The sequence below is a fragment of the Talpa europaea genome (genome assembly GCF_964194135.1).
Source record: "Talpa europaea genome assembly, chromosome: 15".
Taxonomy (NCBI): Eukaryota; Metazoa; Chordata; class Mammalia; order Eulipotyphla; family Talpidae; genus Talpa; species Talpa europaea.
The window spans coordinates 67400306-67418879 of NC_140083.1; the positions used below are offsets into that span (position 1 = coordinate 67400306).

Genomic DNA, 18574 nt, shown 5'->3' on the forward strand with positions numbered 1-18574 from the left:
TTGTAAATAACGCTGCAATAAACATGGGGGGGATGGATATAGTGTTTGCATTATTATGTTTACTTTTGGAGGTAAATACCCACAAGTATGATAAATGAATCATGCAGAATTTCTATTTTTGATTTCTTGAATTTCTATTTTTGATTTCTATTTTTGATATGCTGTATGATTTCTCCATACTGCTTTCCAAAACATCTACTCCAACTCACCATCCTACCAACAGTATATAAGGGGTTTCTTCTTACCACATCATCTCCAAGATTTGTTTCATCTTTTGGGTAATGACCATGCTCACAGCGGTGGAATGAGATCTCATTGTTATTTTCATTTGTATTTCCCGAATAATAAGAGATTATGAACATCTTACCATTGCCTATTGGCCATGTGTATGTCTTCTTTGGAGATATGTCTATGCAGATAGGTTGCCCATTTTAAAATTGGATTGTTTACTTGATTCCCATTTTACTTCCCTTGCTCATAATGAACAGTCTGGTGGCCGGGTCCAGGAAGGGAGTGTTTCTTGAGGTGATGCCATGGGGCCATTTTGCATGTAAGTTTTCCACATTTTTATGAGGTGTATTACTCTTTTCCACTTTGGTGTTGGTATAAAGGGTATTGTTTACTGTTGACATTTAGAAATAGAATTGATATTGCCTCTTTAAGATTACCTCCAGTGACATGGAGTTATATAGTCTGTTTGTAAATTATATTTTTATGTACACAATTGTGTTAGCTACAAGTAAAATGTCTTCTTTCTCGTTTCTGCATTTTAAAATTTCTTTTTCTTGCCTCTTTCCACAGTTAGAATCTCAAATAGACTGTGGAAGATCTTAAATCAAATGATAAAGATCCTTCTTTTAAAAATGGGCTCTTGATTTAAGTTCAAGTGTAGGGCAACTCTATTGCTCTGTGTGTAGAAATGACATCAAGAGATTTCAGAAGCATAAATTTTTAGCATTTGAACTGCTGATGAGGGATGGTTCTCATCCCCCAGGACCCCCCAAAAAATTCATATCTTGTTCCAGAGTTCAAAGGAAAAACATTCATTCTTTTACCAGAAGTATAATGTTAGGTTTAGGGTTTTTTTTTTTTGTTGCTAGTGGTTTTTTCCTTCTCTTTTTAATGTCAACAGTCTCTCTTTAATGCTATTATCAGAGAAGGAAAACATTTGCTTCTATTTTCTGAGAGACTTTATTATGTAGTGTTGAATTTTATCAAATGATTTTACTGTAACTATAAAGAACTATGTTTTTCTTTTCCTTTCCCATTGTTGAAATAAATCTGCATTAGTAGAATAAACCCCAATTGGTGATGATGCAACACTCTTCCCATTGATGTATATTCCTAGATTTAATTTCCTTTGACTTTTCTTTAACGTTGGTATCTACCTTGTTTCTTTTGGGAGAATCAAGACAAAATAGCTGTTTTTTGGTATTTTTCTTTTTTGAAGATTTATTTATTTATGCATACAAGAGCTGGGGTACAGGCCGCAGTTATGGGGGAGTGAGAGGATTCACCGGAGACAGTGGGGAACAGAACAGGCAGAGCAACTGAAATACCCTGCTGAGGGGAGCAGCGGGTGAGCCACGAGAGGTCTGCTGTGCCATGTGGGATTGTCGCTGTATGGCCGGGATCGAACCTACACTGCAGAGGCTGTGGACGGCTTCACAGCCCTCACTCAACCACCAGCGCCACCAGGGGAGGCCCATCTTCTGTACTTTTCAACCAAAATTCTGTATTTATGCTCAGCAATATGTCTGTGTCTATCTGTTAAAGTATTTTTTCAGTATTTCCTTTTACTCATAAAATGAAGACAAAGAGGAAAGTTAGAAAAGCATGAAGTATTAGGAGAGAGGCAGAAAGTCTGTCAATCGGCATCTTTATTCCACTTGTCTGGTCCACATGAGGTGCACTGCATAAAGTTGCTTTTAGTTGCAGGATAATAACTGAAACAAAATAAGTGCACTAACTATATAAATCCATCCGGTTCTTCGTTTATTAGCGTATTCTCAATCTTCACTAGATTAGCCAATTTCTCACATACATAATAATCCTTTAGAGTGCAAAGCATATAATAAACATAGTCAGAATGTCTATATCCACAATACATTTTGTCTTTGAAGCCATTTGTGTTGTTTATTAACCTGAAAGAGGAAATAAAGAATTACTTGTTTCAAAAAACAAACACACAGACCAATGAAACTGAATGGAAAGCCCTGAAATAAAGTCATATATATGGACAACTAATCTTTGACAAAGGAGCAAAGAACATGCAATGGAACAAAGATAGTTTGTTCAATAAATGGTTTTGGAAAAACTGGACCACCACATGCAAAAGAATGAGACTAGACCTCTACCTCTCACCACAAAAATCAACTCAAAATGTATAAAAGATCTGGACATAAGACCTGAAACCATAAAATATATAGCAGAAAATATAGGTAAAACACTACAAGACATAAGTCTCAGTAATATCTTTAAAGACACATCACCCAAAGCAAAGAAAGTCAAGGAAAAGATAAACACCTGGGATTACATCAAACTGAAAAGCTTCAGCACAGCAAAAGAGGCATTAACCAAAACAAAGAGACATCCCACTGATTGGGAAAAAATCTTTGCCCTGCATACAACTGATGAGGGACTGCTCACAAAGATATACAAAGAACTCACAGGACTCAACAAAAGCAAATTAAACAATGCAGTTAAGAAATGCGCAGAAGAACATAAAAGACACTTCTCCAAAGAGGAAATGCAAATGAAATCCACAATGAGATACCACCTTACACCAGTAAGAACAGCATATATCAAAACAATAGCAGCAACAAATGTTGGCGAGGATGTGGTGAAAAAGGAATGCTCCTATATTGCTGGTGGGAGTGCAGAACCATGGAAAGCTGTCTGGAGGTTCCTCAGTCAATGAAAAATGGAGCTGCCATATGACCCAGAAATTCCACTCCCAGGGATCTACCCAAGAGGAACAAAACACTGATTCAAAAAAATACCTGTACCCCTGTGTTTATTGCAGCACTATTTGCAATAGATAAAACCTGGAAACAACCCAAAAATCCAAAAATAGATGACTGATCAAGATGTGGTTTATATACACGATGGAATATTATGCACCAATCAAAAAAGATAAACTCATGCCATTCACAGCAACATGGATGGAGCTAGAAGAAATTACGCTCAGTGAAGTAAGTCAGAAGGAAAAAGAAAAATATCGGATGGTTTCACTTATAAGAGGAATATAGGGGAACCAAATAAGATAGCAGGGGAAAAATATAATTACAATACAAAACACAACAAAGCAAAAACAAACAGACAATTATAAATCAGAGACATCCTGCAGGGGAAGAGGAGGGAGAGAGATAAGAGGGAGGGAGGGAGGAGCACAGGGGACTGAGGTAATGGTGCAGGGTGCATTGGTGAAGGAAATTCTGTGGGGACTACACCTGAGTGGAGGGAAGCAATTATTGTTTAAAAATGAACAATGATGTAAAATATATATATAATAATTTCAAAAAAAAGTATTACTTGTTTGAAATCAAATATTTGAAGCATGTGCACACACATAAATTATTTTTCCATGTATCTTTGTTCCAAAAGGCTGCATTATCTAAAATAAATTTTAATTATTATTCAAAATATCAGGTGTTTACAAGTTACTCATTTTCATTGACAGATATGCAAGATCAAATACTACCTCATTTCTGTCTTTTCCACTTTCTCACATCTGGGATATTTGCTGCTCTTTACTCCAGAGGTAACATTGCCTTCCCCAGTACTTAATATGATTTAGATCCTGCATTCTCCTTGAACTCTAGTTTAACTGGTTTAGTAGGAAATCTTTGACACTGTCCTCCTCAAATGTTTTTCACAACCAGCAAAACCAGGGATTAACCTGGTTTGTGAAAACTTAAATTCATCATCACCTCTAAGCAATAATATTTCAAGATATTTTTCAAAGATTTTACACTGAGTTCTGAATAATTTCCATCCTCTAATACAAGATTGTTGATGTTGATTCATTATCTTTTGGGGAAAATGTAGAATCAATACTTGGTTCAATACATAATAATCATCAATCAATAAAAGTACATCAATTAAATTTCAATTGTGATATTTATATTTGTGGTGACACTCATGTGTCCATCATCGATGAAAGCATTTCTTTCCAGAAATAAACCCCAAAATGACAATGAGAATAAAAAAAAGAAAAAGAAATCATATAAACATACATATCATTTATAGGAACATATAAGCAAAAAGAATGCATTATATACATGATATCAATCTGTACTTTTCATTTCAGTTTTATTAATATTTTAAAATATCTGCTGGGCTTTCCTTGCAGTTATAGATTGTCTTCTCATTAATAATACTTGCAAATGCACACAAGGAAATCCACTTTTTCCAAACAAAATCCATCACACACTCTCCTGACCACAAACTACCTTTACCTCTAGTCCTTCACTCCAAATTTGCTCTTGAACATGCAGACCCTCCTCTCCTCTGTGTGCACACACCTTTCTCCCATTCTGTACTGAATTGCCAACTGCTGAGATGGAGCAGTCCCATCTCTGACCTCTGGTGTCACACCTACTATTTCTAGCAAAGTGAGTAAAACAGAAAAACTATCAGAACTTCTATTTGTTGCCTGGCCCAATGTGGTGAGTGTGCAGCAATGTCAGGGCTTAGCTTCAGTGAGGCAGTCCCCCAGATTAGTTGTCCTGAGTTCATTCCATCTTGATGTACCCTCAACTAACACATTGGTGAATATATGGGCTGAGAATGTTTTCCAGGAATAATTTCCCTTCTTTAGTCTGTTTTCCAATTTAAAAGATGATAAAATACAAATGCAATTATGGCATTTTTATTTTATTTTTTTAAGATTTATTTATTTTATGCATACAGAACTGGGGTACAGGCCAGAGATGTGGGGAGAGTGACAGGATTCACCAGAGACAGAGCAGGGAACAAAACAGGCAGAAGGACTGAAATATACTGCTAAGGGGAGCAGCGGGTGAGACAGGAGAGGTCTGCTGCACCATGTGGGTATCTCCCAGGCCAGCCTGAAATGAAACCGATCTGTAGAGGCTGCAGAAAGCTTCACAGTTCTGTGCTCAACCCATTCCGCTACCGGGGAGGCCCTATGGCATGTTTTTTAATGTAGGTCTCGCTTTTCCCCGTGATAAGCACAACAAATACAAAAAAAGGATTCATTTACAATGGCATATTTATATCCACATTTCTTAACATATTATACAACAGAATAAATTTTGTGTATCATATTTACAATATACTAGGTCCAAATTCATTTTATTCTCTTTACCAGAAATGCTTTTCTAGTCTCTCTCTAAATTTTTCATTCAAAATTGTCCATTTCAAATGTATATTATAACACAATTTCCAGATCTTACCTACTGTAAATAATGCTGCAATAAACATAGGGGTGTAGGTATCCTTTGGAAGTAATGTTTTTGTGTCCTTTGGGTAAATCCCTAGGAGTGGAATTGCTGGATCATATGGTAGCTCCATTTTTAATAGTTTGAGGAATCTGCACACAGCTTTCCATAATGGTTGGATCAGTTTGTATTCCCACCATCAATGTAGGAGAATTCCTTTTGCTTCACATCCTCGCCAACATTTGTTATTGCCTGTTTTTTTTTTTTTAATATCTGCCATTCTCGCAGGTATAAGGTGGTATCTCATTGTGGTTTTGATTTGCATTTCTCTGATTGCAAGTGATATTGTACATTTTTTCATACCTATTGGCCATTTACATTTCTTCTTTGGAGAAGTGTCTTTTGAACTCTTCTGCCCATTTTTTTATTGTATTGTTTACTTTGTTTTTGTTGAGTAGTGTCAGCTCTTTGTAGATATTTTTGATCAGTCCCTTAGCAGTTATACTGTGTGCAAAAACTCTCTCCCAATCAGTAGGATGCCTCTTTGTTTTGGGTAGTGTCTCTTTTGCTCTACAGAAGCTTTTCAGTTTGGTGTAATCCCAGCTGTTCATTTTGTCCTTCACTTTCTTTGCCTTGGGGGTGTCTTTAAAGATATTACTGAGATGTATGTCATGTAGTGTTTTGCCTATATTTTCTTCTGTATATTTTATGGAGTCAGGTCTTATGTCAATTCCTTTATCTATTTTGAATTGGTTTTTGTGCATGGTGTGAGGTAGTAGTCTTAAGGATGCAGTTTTAGTAGAAGCTAGTTTTAACTGTAATCTACTGTGTGCCCAAAAAAAGGATCTTTACTCAAACCAGCTAAAAAGAATTCAACATGAATAAAGACATACTTTTTATGTCTGTACAATTGCTTTCAAATAAGCATGTCATAAAGGATTAACTACTTGATCATTGTGAAGTGTTTTAGTTTCTAAATGAAATAATATTACCTAAAACCAAAAAAGTAGTATACTTGTTTAAAAAACATAAAAAATGACTTACCAGTCAGAGGAGGAAATTTTCTCTATGAGCATCTCAAAGGATCCTTGATTTTTTCTGGGAGATAATCCTAGCCAAAAGTCAGTCGTCTGGGATTTTATAAAATCCTATAAGAAATGTAGATAGTTGTTGAAATAATTGTTTCTCATTTCTCTACATTACATCACAGCATCATTTAGTACGCAAAATTGTTTAAGAGAACATTTTATTTATTTTTTTCAATTTATTTTTTATTTTTTTATTTTTTTAAATAATAAATTTTATTTTTATATTCCCCATACAATTGCAACCCCCCCATTCTGACCCCAATCCCTCCCCTCCTGCCCCCCACCCCCAAAAAGTGTCTCTGGTTCATAGTTTTTTGTTGATTTTGATTTTCACTTTCTTGTAGTTATTCATTTTCCTGGTCCCTTATTTAAGTTTTCTAGATTCCTGCTATGAGTGAGACCATCCGGTATTTTTCTTTTTCTTTCTGGCTTATTTCGCTGAGCATGATCCCTTCCAGCGCCATCCATGTTGCTGCAAATTGCATGTGTTTATCTTTTTTGAATGCTGACTAATATTCGATGGTGTATATGTACCACATCTTCTTGATCCAGTCATCTATTTTTGGGCATTTGGGTTGTTTCCAAAGCTTAGCTATTGTAAACAGTGCTGCTATAAACATAGGGGTGCAGGTGTTCTTTGGAATGGATGTTTCTGTGTCCTTTGGGTAAATACCTAGGAGTGGAATTGCTGGATCATATGGAAGCTCTATGTTTAGTAGGTCAAGAAATCTCCACACAGCTCTCCATAGTGGTTGGACCAGTTTGCACTCCCACCTACAGTGCAGGAGAGTTCCTTTTTCTCCACACCCTCGCCAACATTTGCTGTTGCTAGTTTTTTTTAATATGTGCCATTCTCACTGGTGTAAGATGGTATCTCATGGTAGTTTTGATTTGAATTTCCCTGATGACAAGTGATGTTGAACATTTTTTCATATGCCTGTTGGCCTTTTGCATTTCCTCTTCAGAGAAGTTTCTTTTTAGTAAGAGAACATTTTAAACATTATACTATGTTTCAATGCCATTAACAGAAATTGAGACAAAGTGTTCCTTACTGTAAGGTTGCTTTCAGCATTTTTACATCAAATACCATCTCACTTGGAGAAGGAAATACCAATCAATGAAAAAACTCTTAATTTAGGAACTACCAACCCATGCATAATCACCAACTATAGATTTCAAATATTAGCATTAAATATTCAACCTGGAAGCAAATAAAGTAATTAACCACTGTAAATAAAAGTTAATAGAAACAGAAAGAGTAGAAGTAAAATGTAGCAAATTTACAGTGGTTATAAATAGAAGTCAGAATTAGTCCAGAATTGTGTAGCCAAAGTAATAAGCTTTTTTTCAAAGTGTAACATTTTTCTTTGAAGAAACAACTCTTAATCCATCACTTACGAGTGATCAGATGACCAAGTCTCTGTGAATTGATTTTTCCCTCTTCTCTAAAGTAGGACAAAGGGTCTTACAGTAGGGAAGATGAAGCTTTTGGGGGAATGTACTTTTGCTTAACAAATGAATATATGGGGCCTCCTCTGGTGGCACAGGCAGTTGAGTGCTGTGCTGTGAAGCTGTCCACAGACTCTGCAGCACCTGTTCCATCCCAGCCGGCTGGTAAGGGTCCCACATGGCACGGCAGATCTCTCCTGTCTTGCCTGCTGCTCCCCTCAGCAGTGTATTTCATCAGTCTGCCTGTTCTGTTCCCCACTCTGGTGAATCCTCTCACCCTCCCACGCATCTGACCTGTACCCCGGTTCTTGTATAAATAAATAAATAAATCTTTTAAAAAATGACTATGATTACTCTGAGAGATCAGACATGCCGAGTAATAAGTAAAATGTGGGGGCCTTCCTGGTGGCAGAGGTGGTTGAGCTCAGCACTGTGAAGCTGTCGGGAGCCTCTGGGAAGCGGGTGCAATCCCGGAAGGCCAGGGAGATTCCCACATGGCACAGGAGACCTCTCCTGTCTAGCCCGCTGCTCCCCTCAGCAGTGTACTTCAGTCAATCTGCCTGCTCTGTTCCCCACTGGGTCTCTGGTGAATCTCTTTACCCTCACGCACATCTGACCTGTATCCTAGCTCTTATACGCATAAATAAATAAATCTTTTAAAAAAAAAAGTAGGGCCTCCCCTGTGGCTCAGTGGTTGAGCCGTGGGCTTTGAAGCTACCCGCAGCCTCCGCAGCACCGGTTTGATTCCCAGCAGCTGGGCGAGGGTCCCACATGTTGTGACAGGCCTCTCCTGCCATGCCTGCTGCTCCCCTCAACAGTGTACTTCGTCAGTCTGCCTGTTCAGTTCCCTGCTCTGGCTTTGGTGAATCCTCTCACCCTCCCGCGCTTCTGACTGTATGGAGTGCTTATATAAATAAACAAATAAACAAATAAATAAATAAATAAATAAATAAGGTAAAATGTAGAGATACTAATTAGATATTAGAATGAAGGCTTACCAATACACTTTTGTTCTTAATCTTCAACAGACTGGCATTTAGATTCCGACATTCCTGTTCACTGGTTTTCCAATCTTCACGCTCCTGACTGAGTAAATAACAGCTGTCCTCATGCCACAACCAGTCCTTTTGACAAGGTTTACATTTGTGTCCTGGGGGGAAGAAGCAGTTTTATTTGGATTGCACTGATAATCTTCCTTATTCTCATTTCCCCCATTATCCTCTATATTAAGTTAACCAAATTTACTTGTGTTTCTTTTTTTTAAAACCGGTGGTGAAGAAAGTGAATCCTGTGTTCTAGGTTCCTACGACCAGTGTAGTGTGTTGAAAACATCACAAGAACAACACATGTCAGAGGAAAGTGCGCTATATTTTCCTTCCTCAGGAGCCCTGAATAATGATTGCCTAATCTCCTTCTCTCACTTTCATGTTTTGTTTTCCTACTTGGCAGTGAAAGTTAATCCTAAGAAACATTGTCTGTTGAGAATCAACCCCACACACCTCCACCCATTCTGGCTTCTCTAACTAATACATTTCTAGCTCTCGGATTTGTTGAATACTGGGGAGACTTCTCAAGATCACAAAGATTGTGTATTCATTATAAAAGGAATAGAAGCTGCTAAAGATATTTAAACACCATTCACTTACATTCATGGGGTAAAGTCTAGTTTTATTTCTTTTACAATAATACTCATCAAACATTGACTAAAATTTAGAAACGAAGTTGCCATAAAGATATATGTTTTTCTCCTTATCTTCTACTCATCTCAGTACCCAAAATAAAAATAATACAGGGCCTCCCTGGTGGTGCAAGGAGTTAAGCACTGCACTATGAAGCAGTCTGCAGCCTCTGCAGCATGAGTTCCATCCCCAGCCAGCCAGGGAGCTACCCACATGGTGTAGCATACCTTTCCTGTCTCGCCCGCTGCTCCCCTCAGCAGTGTATTTCAGTGTCTGCCTGTTCTGTTCCCCACTCTGTCTTTGGTGAACCCTCTCACCCTCCCGTGCATCCGGCCTGTACCCCAGCTCTTGTATGCATAAATAAATAAATCTTTACAAAAAAAGTAAAACATATCAGATTAAAGAAACTGTGTTAGCTAATGTTTTATTAAGTAGCTATTACCCACATTTTGGGATAATTTGGGGTCTATGGCTATAATTACCTTTTCTGGTTCTTTTTTCTAGTTCCATGAAAATATCAATGCATCCTCTGTCAGCCACATTTAATTCCTTCCCCCAAATAATGGCTTCTAAGGAAAAACTTCTAGATAGCAGTGAAATGATGCTCTAGTAACTCTTAAATTTAGTCCACTATACTCAGAGAAAAATAGAAGATTACCTGAATCTTTTTCATATAGTTGATGGCATAATTTGGTGGCCATTTTTTGCAGCATGATAGAGAGTTTTCTGTTCTTCGCAGAACTATTCATGTTTTCAATCAGTTGCAGAGAAAGATTTCGTTGAAGTTCCTCTTTGAAGCTCTGTAGTTTGTTCAGTTTTCCCATTTGATTGTTGAAAGTTCCATAAACTCCATCCCAAACAAGATAGAAGATTAAAAACTTAATCCCCCAAACAACCACCACTCCTTTCTGCTGAAATCATATTAAAATATTAAAGGTATAGGGGGCAGTCACTTTCTTTATAGGAATCAGGGAGAGAGATTTAAGTGCCATCCTGTAAGTGCAACATTCTATGTGTGTTCTATGGGTTCAGAGCCTTAATTCCAAGAGTTAAACTTCTTTGTAAAACTCATGTGCTTTTATGTATTTTCCCACCCAATCAAAATATAGGTAATACATACACATGCTTCCTAAGATTCCCAGTCCTGCCAGCAGCAGAAGGCAGAGCAGAGCCAGAGCCACCACACGGCACTGCCTGGAGCGGGGAGTGGCGGCTGGTGCTGTGGGAAGCAAGGTGAGCACAGAGAGTAGAGTGGTGTGCATCTTAAGTTGAAACACTCATTCATTTTGCTTTAACTTCATACGTAACATGTCCCCAAAGTGAAAGAATGTTTTTGCTGGAAACTCAAGGACATTTTCAAAAATTTTTTTTTATTCTTTTTAAAAATTTTCTTTTATTTATATATTTTTTTACATCATTGTTCATTTTTAAACTAAGTTTGAAAGCAAAAAAAAAAGGAGGGGAAGGAAATAAAAATCTTTTTTGAAGAATAAATCAAAAAGAAATAAAAAATATTTCGTTAGTTGTTCAGCATCTGAAATGGGTCTCACAAGGAGGCTGTTAACTGGTGGGCTGCTTCAAGGAACAAAGAGGCAGAAATGGAATTTTAAAGAAGATGTGAGAAAACCAATCCATATAGATTCTGTTCTGTCCAAATTTGTGGAAACTTAGCAGCTGTCAGCTAATACGGAGTTCAATCCTTGAGTGGACAATGAGAAACTCTTGAAAATAATATCAGTGATATATGTTTCCCCCAGGACATCCTGAGAGTCTTGGGGCTGTCTCTATTTTTTTTAAGATTTTGTTTTTTTATATAACTGTGGTGTACAGGCCAGATATGCAGGAGGGTGAGAGCATTCACCAGAGACAGAGCAGGAAACAGAACAGGCAGACTGAGTGAAATACACTGTGAGGGGAGTAGCATGAGACACAGGAGAGGTCTACCTCACCATGTGGGTATCTCCCCATCTGGCTGGGATCCAACCTGCACTGAAGAGGCTGGGGACTGTGTCACAGTATGCTCAGGTGCCTGTGCCTCTATTTGTAATGTCTTGGTGTCCTCCTATAAACTAGATCCTAGGACAGATCAACATCACTTCCTTAATGAAAATTTTTCATGTTCTTTTACAACAAACTTTTGTTGAATACTTCATTTTTCCATGATCAGTAAACCCGCAAGAGATCATTTTCTTACTAAAGAAAAATAAATAAGGAATCATGCATTTAATTAATGTTATATATATATCATTAAAATTAATTATTAAATCATTACATGTTAAATTATGACATGTAGATATGACTATTCAATCTTTCAAGAAAATATAAATACAGTATTACATGAGACTCTTACTAAACTTCTAAGCAATGCCTACGTCTCACAGTTGGTAATGCAATAAAGTACAGAGACCATTACTGATAAAATGTGAAACAACTTTTTTGACTTTGGAAAGTAGTTAAGAGGGAAGAATGACATAGTCAGGACCTTATTTAAGATAACAAGCATGACTTCAAGTGTTGTCTTTCTTTTTTTTTTATTTTTAAGATTTATTTATTTATTTATACAAGCACTGGGTATAGTCAGAAGCACGGGAGGGTGAGAAAATTCACCAGAGCCAGAGCATGGAGCAGAGCAGGCAGAAGGACCAAGGTACACTGCTGAGAGGAGCAGCGGGAGGCAGGAGAGGTCTGCACGCCATGTGGGACCCTCCTCCGGTGGCCGGGGAGCAGCCGGGGATCGAACCGGTGCTGCAGAGGCTGCGGGCAGCTTCACAACCCAGCGCTCAAACTCTGTGCCACCGGGGAGGCCCAAGTGTTGTCTTTCTTAATAATTTTTCTCATTTATATGTGTAGGGACTATTCAAATGTTACCAGAGTAACTTCCTTACGGAGTACCTTCTGGGTACTAACAACACAGTTAGCAGGAAACACAATTCCAGTTCTTATAGAATATAAATTTTAACTATGAGAAAAAAGATTTGATAGATTAGTAGGGAGGTGGAAGAATTAGTTAATGGATGGATGAATAAGTAGATGATAGTAGATAAATAGATGATAGATAGATAGATAGATAGATAGATAGATAGATAGATAGATAGATAGACAGACAGACAGATCGATCTCAAATTGTGCTATGGTATGCAAAGATTATAATGGAGTTATATTCTAGAGCATAAGCAGTTCAGACCTTACCATGGAATCAGCATGCAAAATCAGTGTTGAGAATGTCACAGGCAGGAAGATCTAGCTCTCAGACCCTAATTAGGGTTCTATTTGAAAAACAGAAAACATTCAGAGTGGCAATGAAATTCTGAACAAGGTGAGAAAAGATATTGGTGGAGATCAAAGAAAAGGAAAGAAAATAGTATTTCTGGCCTTTGTAAGCCAGAGTTTGGGGACTGGAGATTGTTTAATTATAGGAAGGGATTTTCAAGCAGGAGGGAGAAATAATATAATATTTTTAGAAAGATTATTGTTACAGAAAAAAGAGGATGAACTGCAGAGCTGCAGTACTGGAAGAGGGAAAATAGAGAGGAACTTCTTGCAGCAGACCAGTGAGAGAGAACAGTAGCTAGATTTACAAGTATCAGAGAATGGGATGACTCATGGGATATATTGTGAATACTTTTTGAAGTTAGAATCTGTAGCACACATTTATGAAATCTATGAGAGATTTTTTTTTAAAAGATTTTATTTATTTATTTATATAAGAACCGGGGTACAGGCCAGATGCACGGGAGGGTGAGAGGATTCATCAGAGACAGAGTGGGGAACAGAACAGACAGACTAATGAAATACACTGCTGAGGGGAGCAGCGGGTGAGACAGGAGAGGTCTGCTGCACCATATTGGACCCTCGCCGGCTGGCCAGGATCAAACTTGGCGCTGCAGAGGCTGTGGACAGCTTCACAGCAAAACGCTCCACCGCCTGCGCCATCTGGGGAGGCCCTATGAGAGATTTTTGACTTGATAAAGTTGTTAAGTAATAATAAGATCAGCATATTTATAGGGAGCTTAGCAATGACAAAAAACAAGCACAGAATATTCTATAATAAAATATCCGCCTTGAATTCTGGTTCTGCTTCTTATCCCTTGGGGAAACTTGAACAAAATCTTTTACTTCTCTGTGTCTTAGTTTCCGCATTGGTTAAAAAAAGAAACAGAAACCCACAAAGTTGAGAAACTCAATGGCTTAAGATTTGGAATACGATTGGAACAGTGCTGGCACATAGCACATACTTGGAGATTGTATTTAAGTATGTATTTGTATTTGCATTTAATGATATGGAGATAATGAGGAGGAAGGAACAAGAGAAAAAATATTTCTATTTTTACCATTTTAATTTAAGATGATATTAGACATCTATATGGAAATGGGAAATAGGCATTTGATTTTCTAGTCTGGAAAATCAAGGACAGATCATCAGTGGAGAGTTGGAAGTCACTGTATTTGAATCCAAAGGAATGAATGAGGTAACTTAGCAAAATATCTTTAGTGTCACAAAACAGAGGACCCACAAGAGAGTCCCGGAATATTCCATAAAATAGAGTTTGATCCAGGGCCTCCCTGGTGGTGCAAGGGCTTCAGCACCTACATGGCACAACAGACCTCTCCTGTCTCGCCCGATGCTCCTCTCAGCAGTGTATATCAGTCAGTTTTCCTGTTCTGTTCCCCACTCTGTCCCTGGTGAGTTCTCTCACCCCTGCACCTCTGGCCCTACCCAGGTTCTTATATGCATAAATAAATAAATCTTTAAAAAAATAAACAACAGAGTTTGATCCAGGTGGAAATTCAAAAAAGAAGGCTGAGCAGGAGCTGCTATGGTGATAGTGGAGACCAGGGTCACGCCATATGTGTCAGCAGCCTGTGTAAAGAAAGTGTGAAGGAAGAGGGATGATGCAACTGTGTGAACGGAGCGCAGGGAAGTCAAATAATAATAGAGCAGAGATGTGATTCTTGGGGTGAAACAGAGAGGCCATCAGAGGCCTAGATCCATCGTGATGTCCATGGAACAATGAGGGCAGAAGCCTAATATGGTCTGTTGAGAAGAGAAGGAGCTCTGAAGACCTCGAGTTCATGAACAAAGGTAATGCTGTCCCAAAGTTGGGTTATGAAAGTAAACAGAGAAATGGAGATAAATAGATTTAGTTGGGCAAGTAGGGGGTGTATTTTTTTAAATAGAGTAGTAGAGTATATTGGTGAGAGGACAATGAAGCAGCAGAGAAAGGGGAATCTTATAGAAGAAATGTCTTTGAACAGGTACATGATTGAAATGCACAGCAAAATGAAATTTGTCCTTTGATAAGAGTGAGTATTTCATAATTACCATCTAGAAATAAAACAGGGGATATGAGTAAGAATATGGCAGGAGGGCAGTGTTAGTCGCAGAGAGGGAAGGTGTAGCATGAACTAGGAAGTAAGTCCTCAGGCTTTCCTGGGGTCTTTGAGCTAGGTGTTCTTACTTTCTGTGATGTCCTTTCCACTGAATTTGTGTGGTGATTCCCACTGACCATAAGAGCTGGTCTTCCAGCTTTCTAGACTATAACTAGTTTTAAATCTTCACATACGGGAGTGCAATTAGAGATTCTCTCTCTCTCTTTCTCTTTCTCTCCAATCATTTATTTTCTCACATCTTAAAATTTATCTTCTATAAAAAGAGGTACTTGCTCCTGTATTTTCAGTACCCGGAATAGTGTTCGACTATAAAAAGTTACTCAAATTAATAAGAAGGTACTCAGACTAATAATTGAATATAAAAATAAATGAGAAAATAATTATTAAGAAAGACGACAGGACCTCACTGGCAGTGCAGGGGGTTAAGCACTGCACTATGAAGCTATCTGCAGCTTCTGCAGGATGAGTTCGATCCCCGGTAGGCCAGGGAGTTGCCCACATGGTGCAGCAGAATTCTCTTGACTCTCCAGCTGTTCCCCTCAGCAGTGTATTTCAGTCAGTCTGCCTGTTCTGTTCCCCACTCTGTCACCGGTGAAACCTCTCATCCCTTGCACCTCTGGGCTATATCCCAGTTCTTGTATGCGTAAATAAATACATCTTTTTTTTTTTTAAAAAAAAAAAGAGAGACAACAGTTGAAGTCATACGTTTAACCTTAGGTAAGATCCTGACTATGTAATTCTTTTCCTCTTTACTGTTTCCCGAATCTAAAAGAGTTAGTTGGCATTTTACTGGCAATGCTCTCTGTATGTCGCAACATTATTGCATCAACAACAGTGAAACGAGACTAGCTCAGACAGAAGTTTAGGAAACTGGGCTTGAGAATTTGTGTAATTTTCACCAGCAATGTCCGGCCATTTGGATAGAGTTCAGAGTAGGTAAATACTTGAATTTAACAAGAATGGAGTTTTTCTAGGGAAAATGACAGCACATTAAACTAGGAGGCAAGAGAGTAAGGGACATTTTTAAATATGATAATGTTTATATTACATACTATGGACTTTAAGATGCATAGTGATATAATCAGATGGAACTGAGAAAATAATGAGACATAGATTCCACACTCCAATAGAATGAGAAAATTTCTGAAGTGGAGATTTAGAATAAGATGAATTAGTGGGACAGGAGAGAAAAAAGAATGTGATGGGATACAAAAAGGGTAATTGTTGGCATATAAGGTTATGGTATGCACATTCTCTTACACCACACAAAAAGGAAAAATACGAAGAAAGAAAATAAAATCGAAAATATTGAAAATCCTTAAGGGTCCCCTTAAAAATATGTATCAAAGGGAAAGACAACAAAATTGAGCTGTTCTATCATGTTGATGATAAATGAATCTGAAATCTAACAATGAAATTTCTGTTCACAGGGAAATTGGAATTTTAACGAATGCTACATTTTGTTGGGAGACACAAATAATGTATGAGGATTCTTCTGTTACTCTCTCTCCTAAGTGCACTAACTCTACCAACTTTCTGTGTTCTCCCGACCTACCTTTTGAGCATTTTTTAATTTAAACACCCTGGTGAATGTGCTGGAGCAGACTGCATGCAAAAGTCCAGGAGCCAGGAAGTCACAATAACATGGGGTTGTGAGCAGGATGAAGACTAGAGTACACTTCATTGAAGGATAACCTGAAAGTCTACACAGCTGGCCCATTTATATCATAATTCAAATTTGTATTGAAAACTACAAAGTTTTCACTTGCATCATGGTTTTCAGTGATGTATCTCCCAGTATTTCTTTCTCTCTTCTCTTTCTTTAGTTCTGATGTCTTTTCTTTCAGCTTAACCTTTTCTATATTTTAGCAAGTTCAGAAAAGATCACTAAAAGAAGTGGAAGAAAGTGAAAATTTCCGATAATATATACTAGAATTAATATAAAGTCAAATGAAAGTATTTAAAGTTCTATCTCTTTTTCTTTTTGTCACTTTCTCCCTCTCTTTTACACACACATACATGCTAGCATTTTCTTATATATAAAAAAAATACAAAGACATGATTTTCTAAATAGCATATATTCCTTGAACTGTGGCATCATTTCATGGAGAAAAAAATTTCACAATGCAGTTATATGAAATATAATTCTAATTGCCTTGAGTGAAATATTAAAAATAGAAAATTTATGAAAAATTCAGTGTTCAAGGTATTGATTAGGACCTTTAAAAAAATCCTTTATAAATGTTAGTATGGACACATTTAATAGTTTTAGTACAAATGGGAGGCTTAATTAAAATCTGAAACTAAAATTGAACAATCATTGTCTTCACTCATACTTAGGGAGCAAGCTTCTACCTTTACTCTTCTACACATTAGTTTTATCACATTCCAACACATCTACAGCTCAAAATCTTACCTTTTATGCCAGATTTGCCATATTCTGTTTTACTGGAGTCCTGGAATTTTAGATCTGCATACATAACTTCTTCAGACATTGTTGGCAATGCAAAGAAAGCTTGGAAAAGTATAAAAAAAAACTCAAAAAACAAACAAAAACACTTAGAGTTGAATGTTAAATAGGATCTGTGATTTTAAGCTTGTGGTTCTAAAGCAAAATATAAATTTAATATTTCTGAACCCAAAGACAAACTGCATATAAGCTGTAGGCTGTTGTATTATATAAGAACAAACTGCTGTTGAAGAGCTAACTTATTCAGATGTTCAACTTCCTCTTATCTGTTCTTTTCTCCATTTCTGTATACTTACCAACTACAGAAAGTAGCTTTTAAAATGATGTTGGGATGTTATTCATTTTTTTCAAGGGGTTCACAAGTTCTCAGACACTGACTAGTCTACAGGAATGACCTGGAACTGCAATCCTGTGTGTGTCTAGCCAAGTGCTGTCAGATGAGTTTGCCTTAGTAGAGCAACTGCTCATGTACAGAAAGCAGCGCAGACAGAGGAAGAGTGGAAGCCGCACCCTGTCCCCTTGTTACACAGGTGCCGGTAAGTCTAAGAGGAACTAAGGAACACTTAGCTTCTCTATAACAAAGAAGTATACTAAGGAATCTGGGACCGAGGTAAAATGCATACTAATGGAAAAGGCCCTAGAAACAACAACAGGCCAGTAGAGGTGAGATCAGTTCTTGTTTCTCTGCAAACTGGCTCAATTCATTGACCAAGCTCTCAACTAATCTACCAAAAAGGAGAAAAAAAGGTCTAGAGGGCCTCTTAAGTTAGTTTCTTTTAAATTTGACCCCACAATTTTAGAAGCAGGGGTCCATCCAATTCTAGGCCAAGTATGCAAAGCATACTTGGGAATTGGGCAATAATTGTCTTCAAGTTATTTCATAAATTTTTTGAAGTAACACTGCATTATGGCATTGTATAAATTGCAGGTGTGCATCATTGCAAATCAACATGTATCTGTCCTACACAGAGTTCAGCACCAATAGTTCGAGTCTATCCTTCACCATACTGTTGTCTATTTGTCCTCATTTATCCACATTCCTGCTTTCCCTTCTGATAGCCACTAATTACAGTCCAGAAATTTGTTTTTGTT

The 18574-nt window shown here is 37.6% G+C and overlaps 1 protein-coding gene across 1 annotated transcript; it reads right to left on the reverse strand.

Annotated features, from left to right (window-relative positions):
- Positions 1-1969: 1969 nt before the first annotated feature.
- On the reverse strand, positions 1970-17507 carry LOC311185435 (C-type lectin domain family 12 member A-like; the record flags this gene model as incomplete). The annotated part of the gene is made up of 6 exons (XM_084256061.1): positions 1970-2144; positions 6450-6553; positions 8941-9066; positions 10236-10468; positions 10742-10840; positions 17429-17507. 6 exons carry the CDS (start codon positions 17505-17507, stop codon positions 1970-1972), a joined length of 816 nt encoding a protein of 271 aa, XP_084112187.1.
- Positions 17508-18574: the final 1067 nt, after the last annotated feature.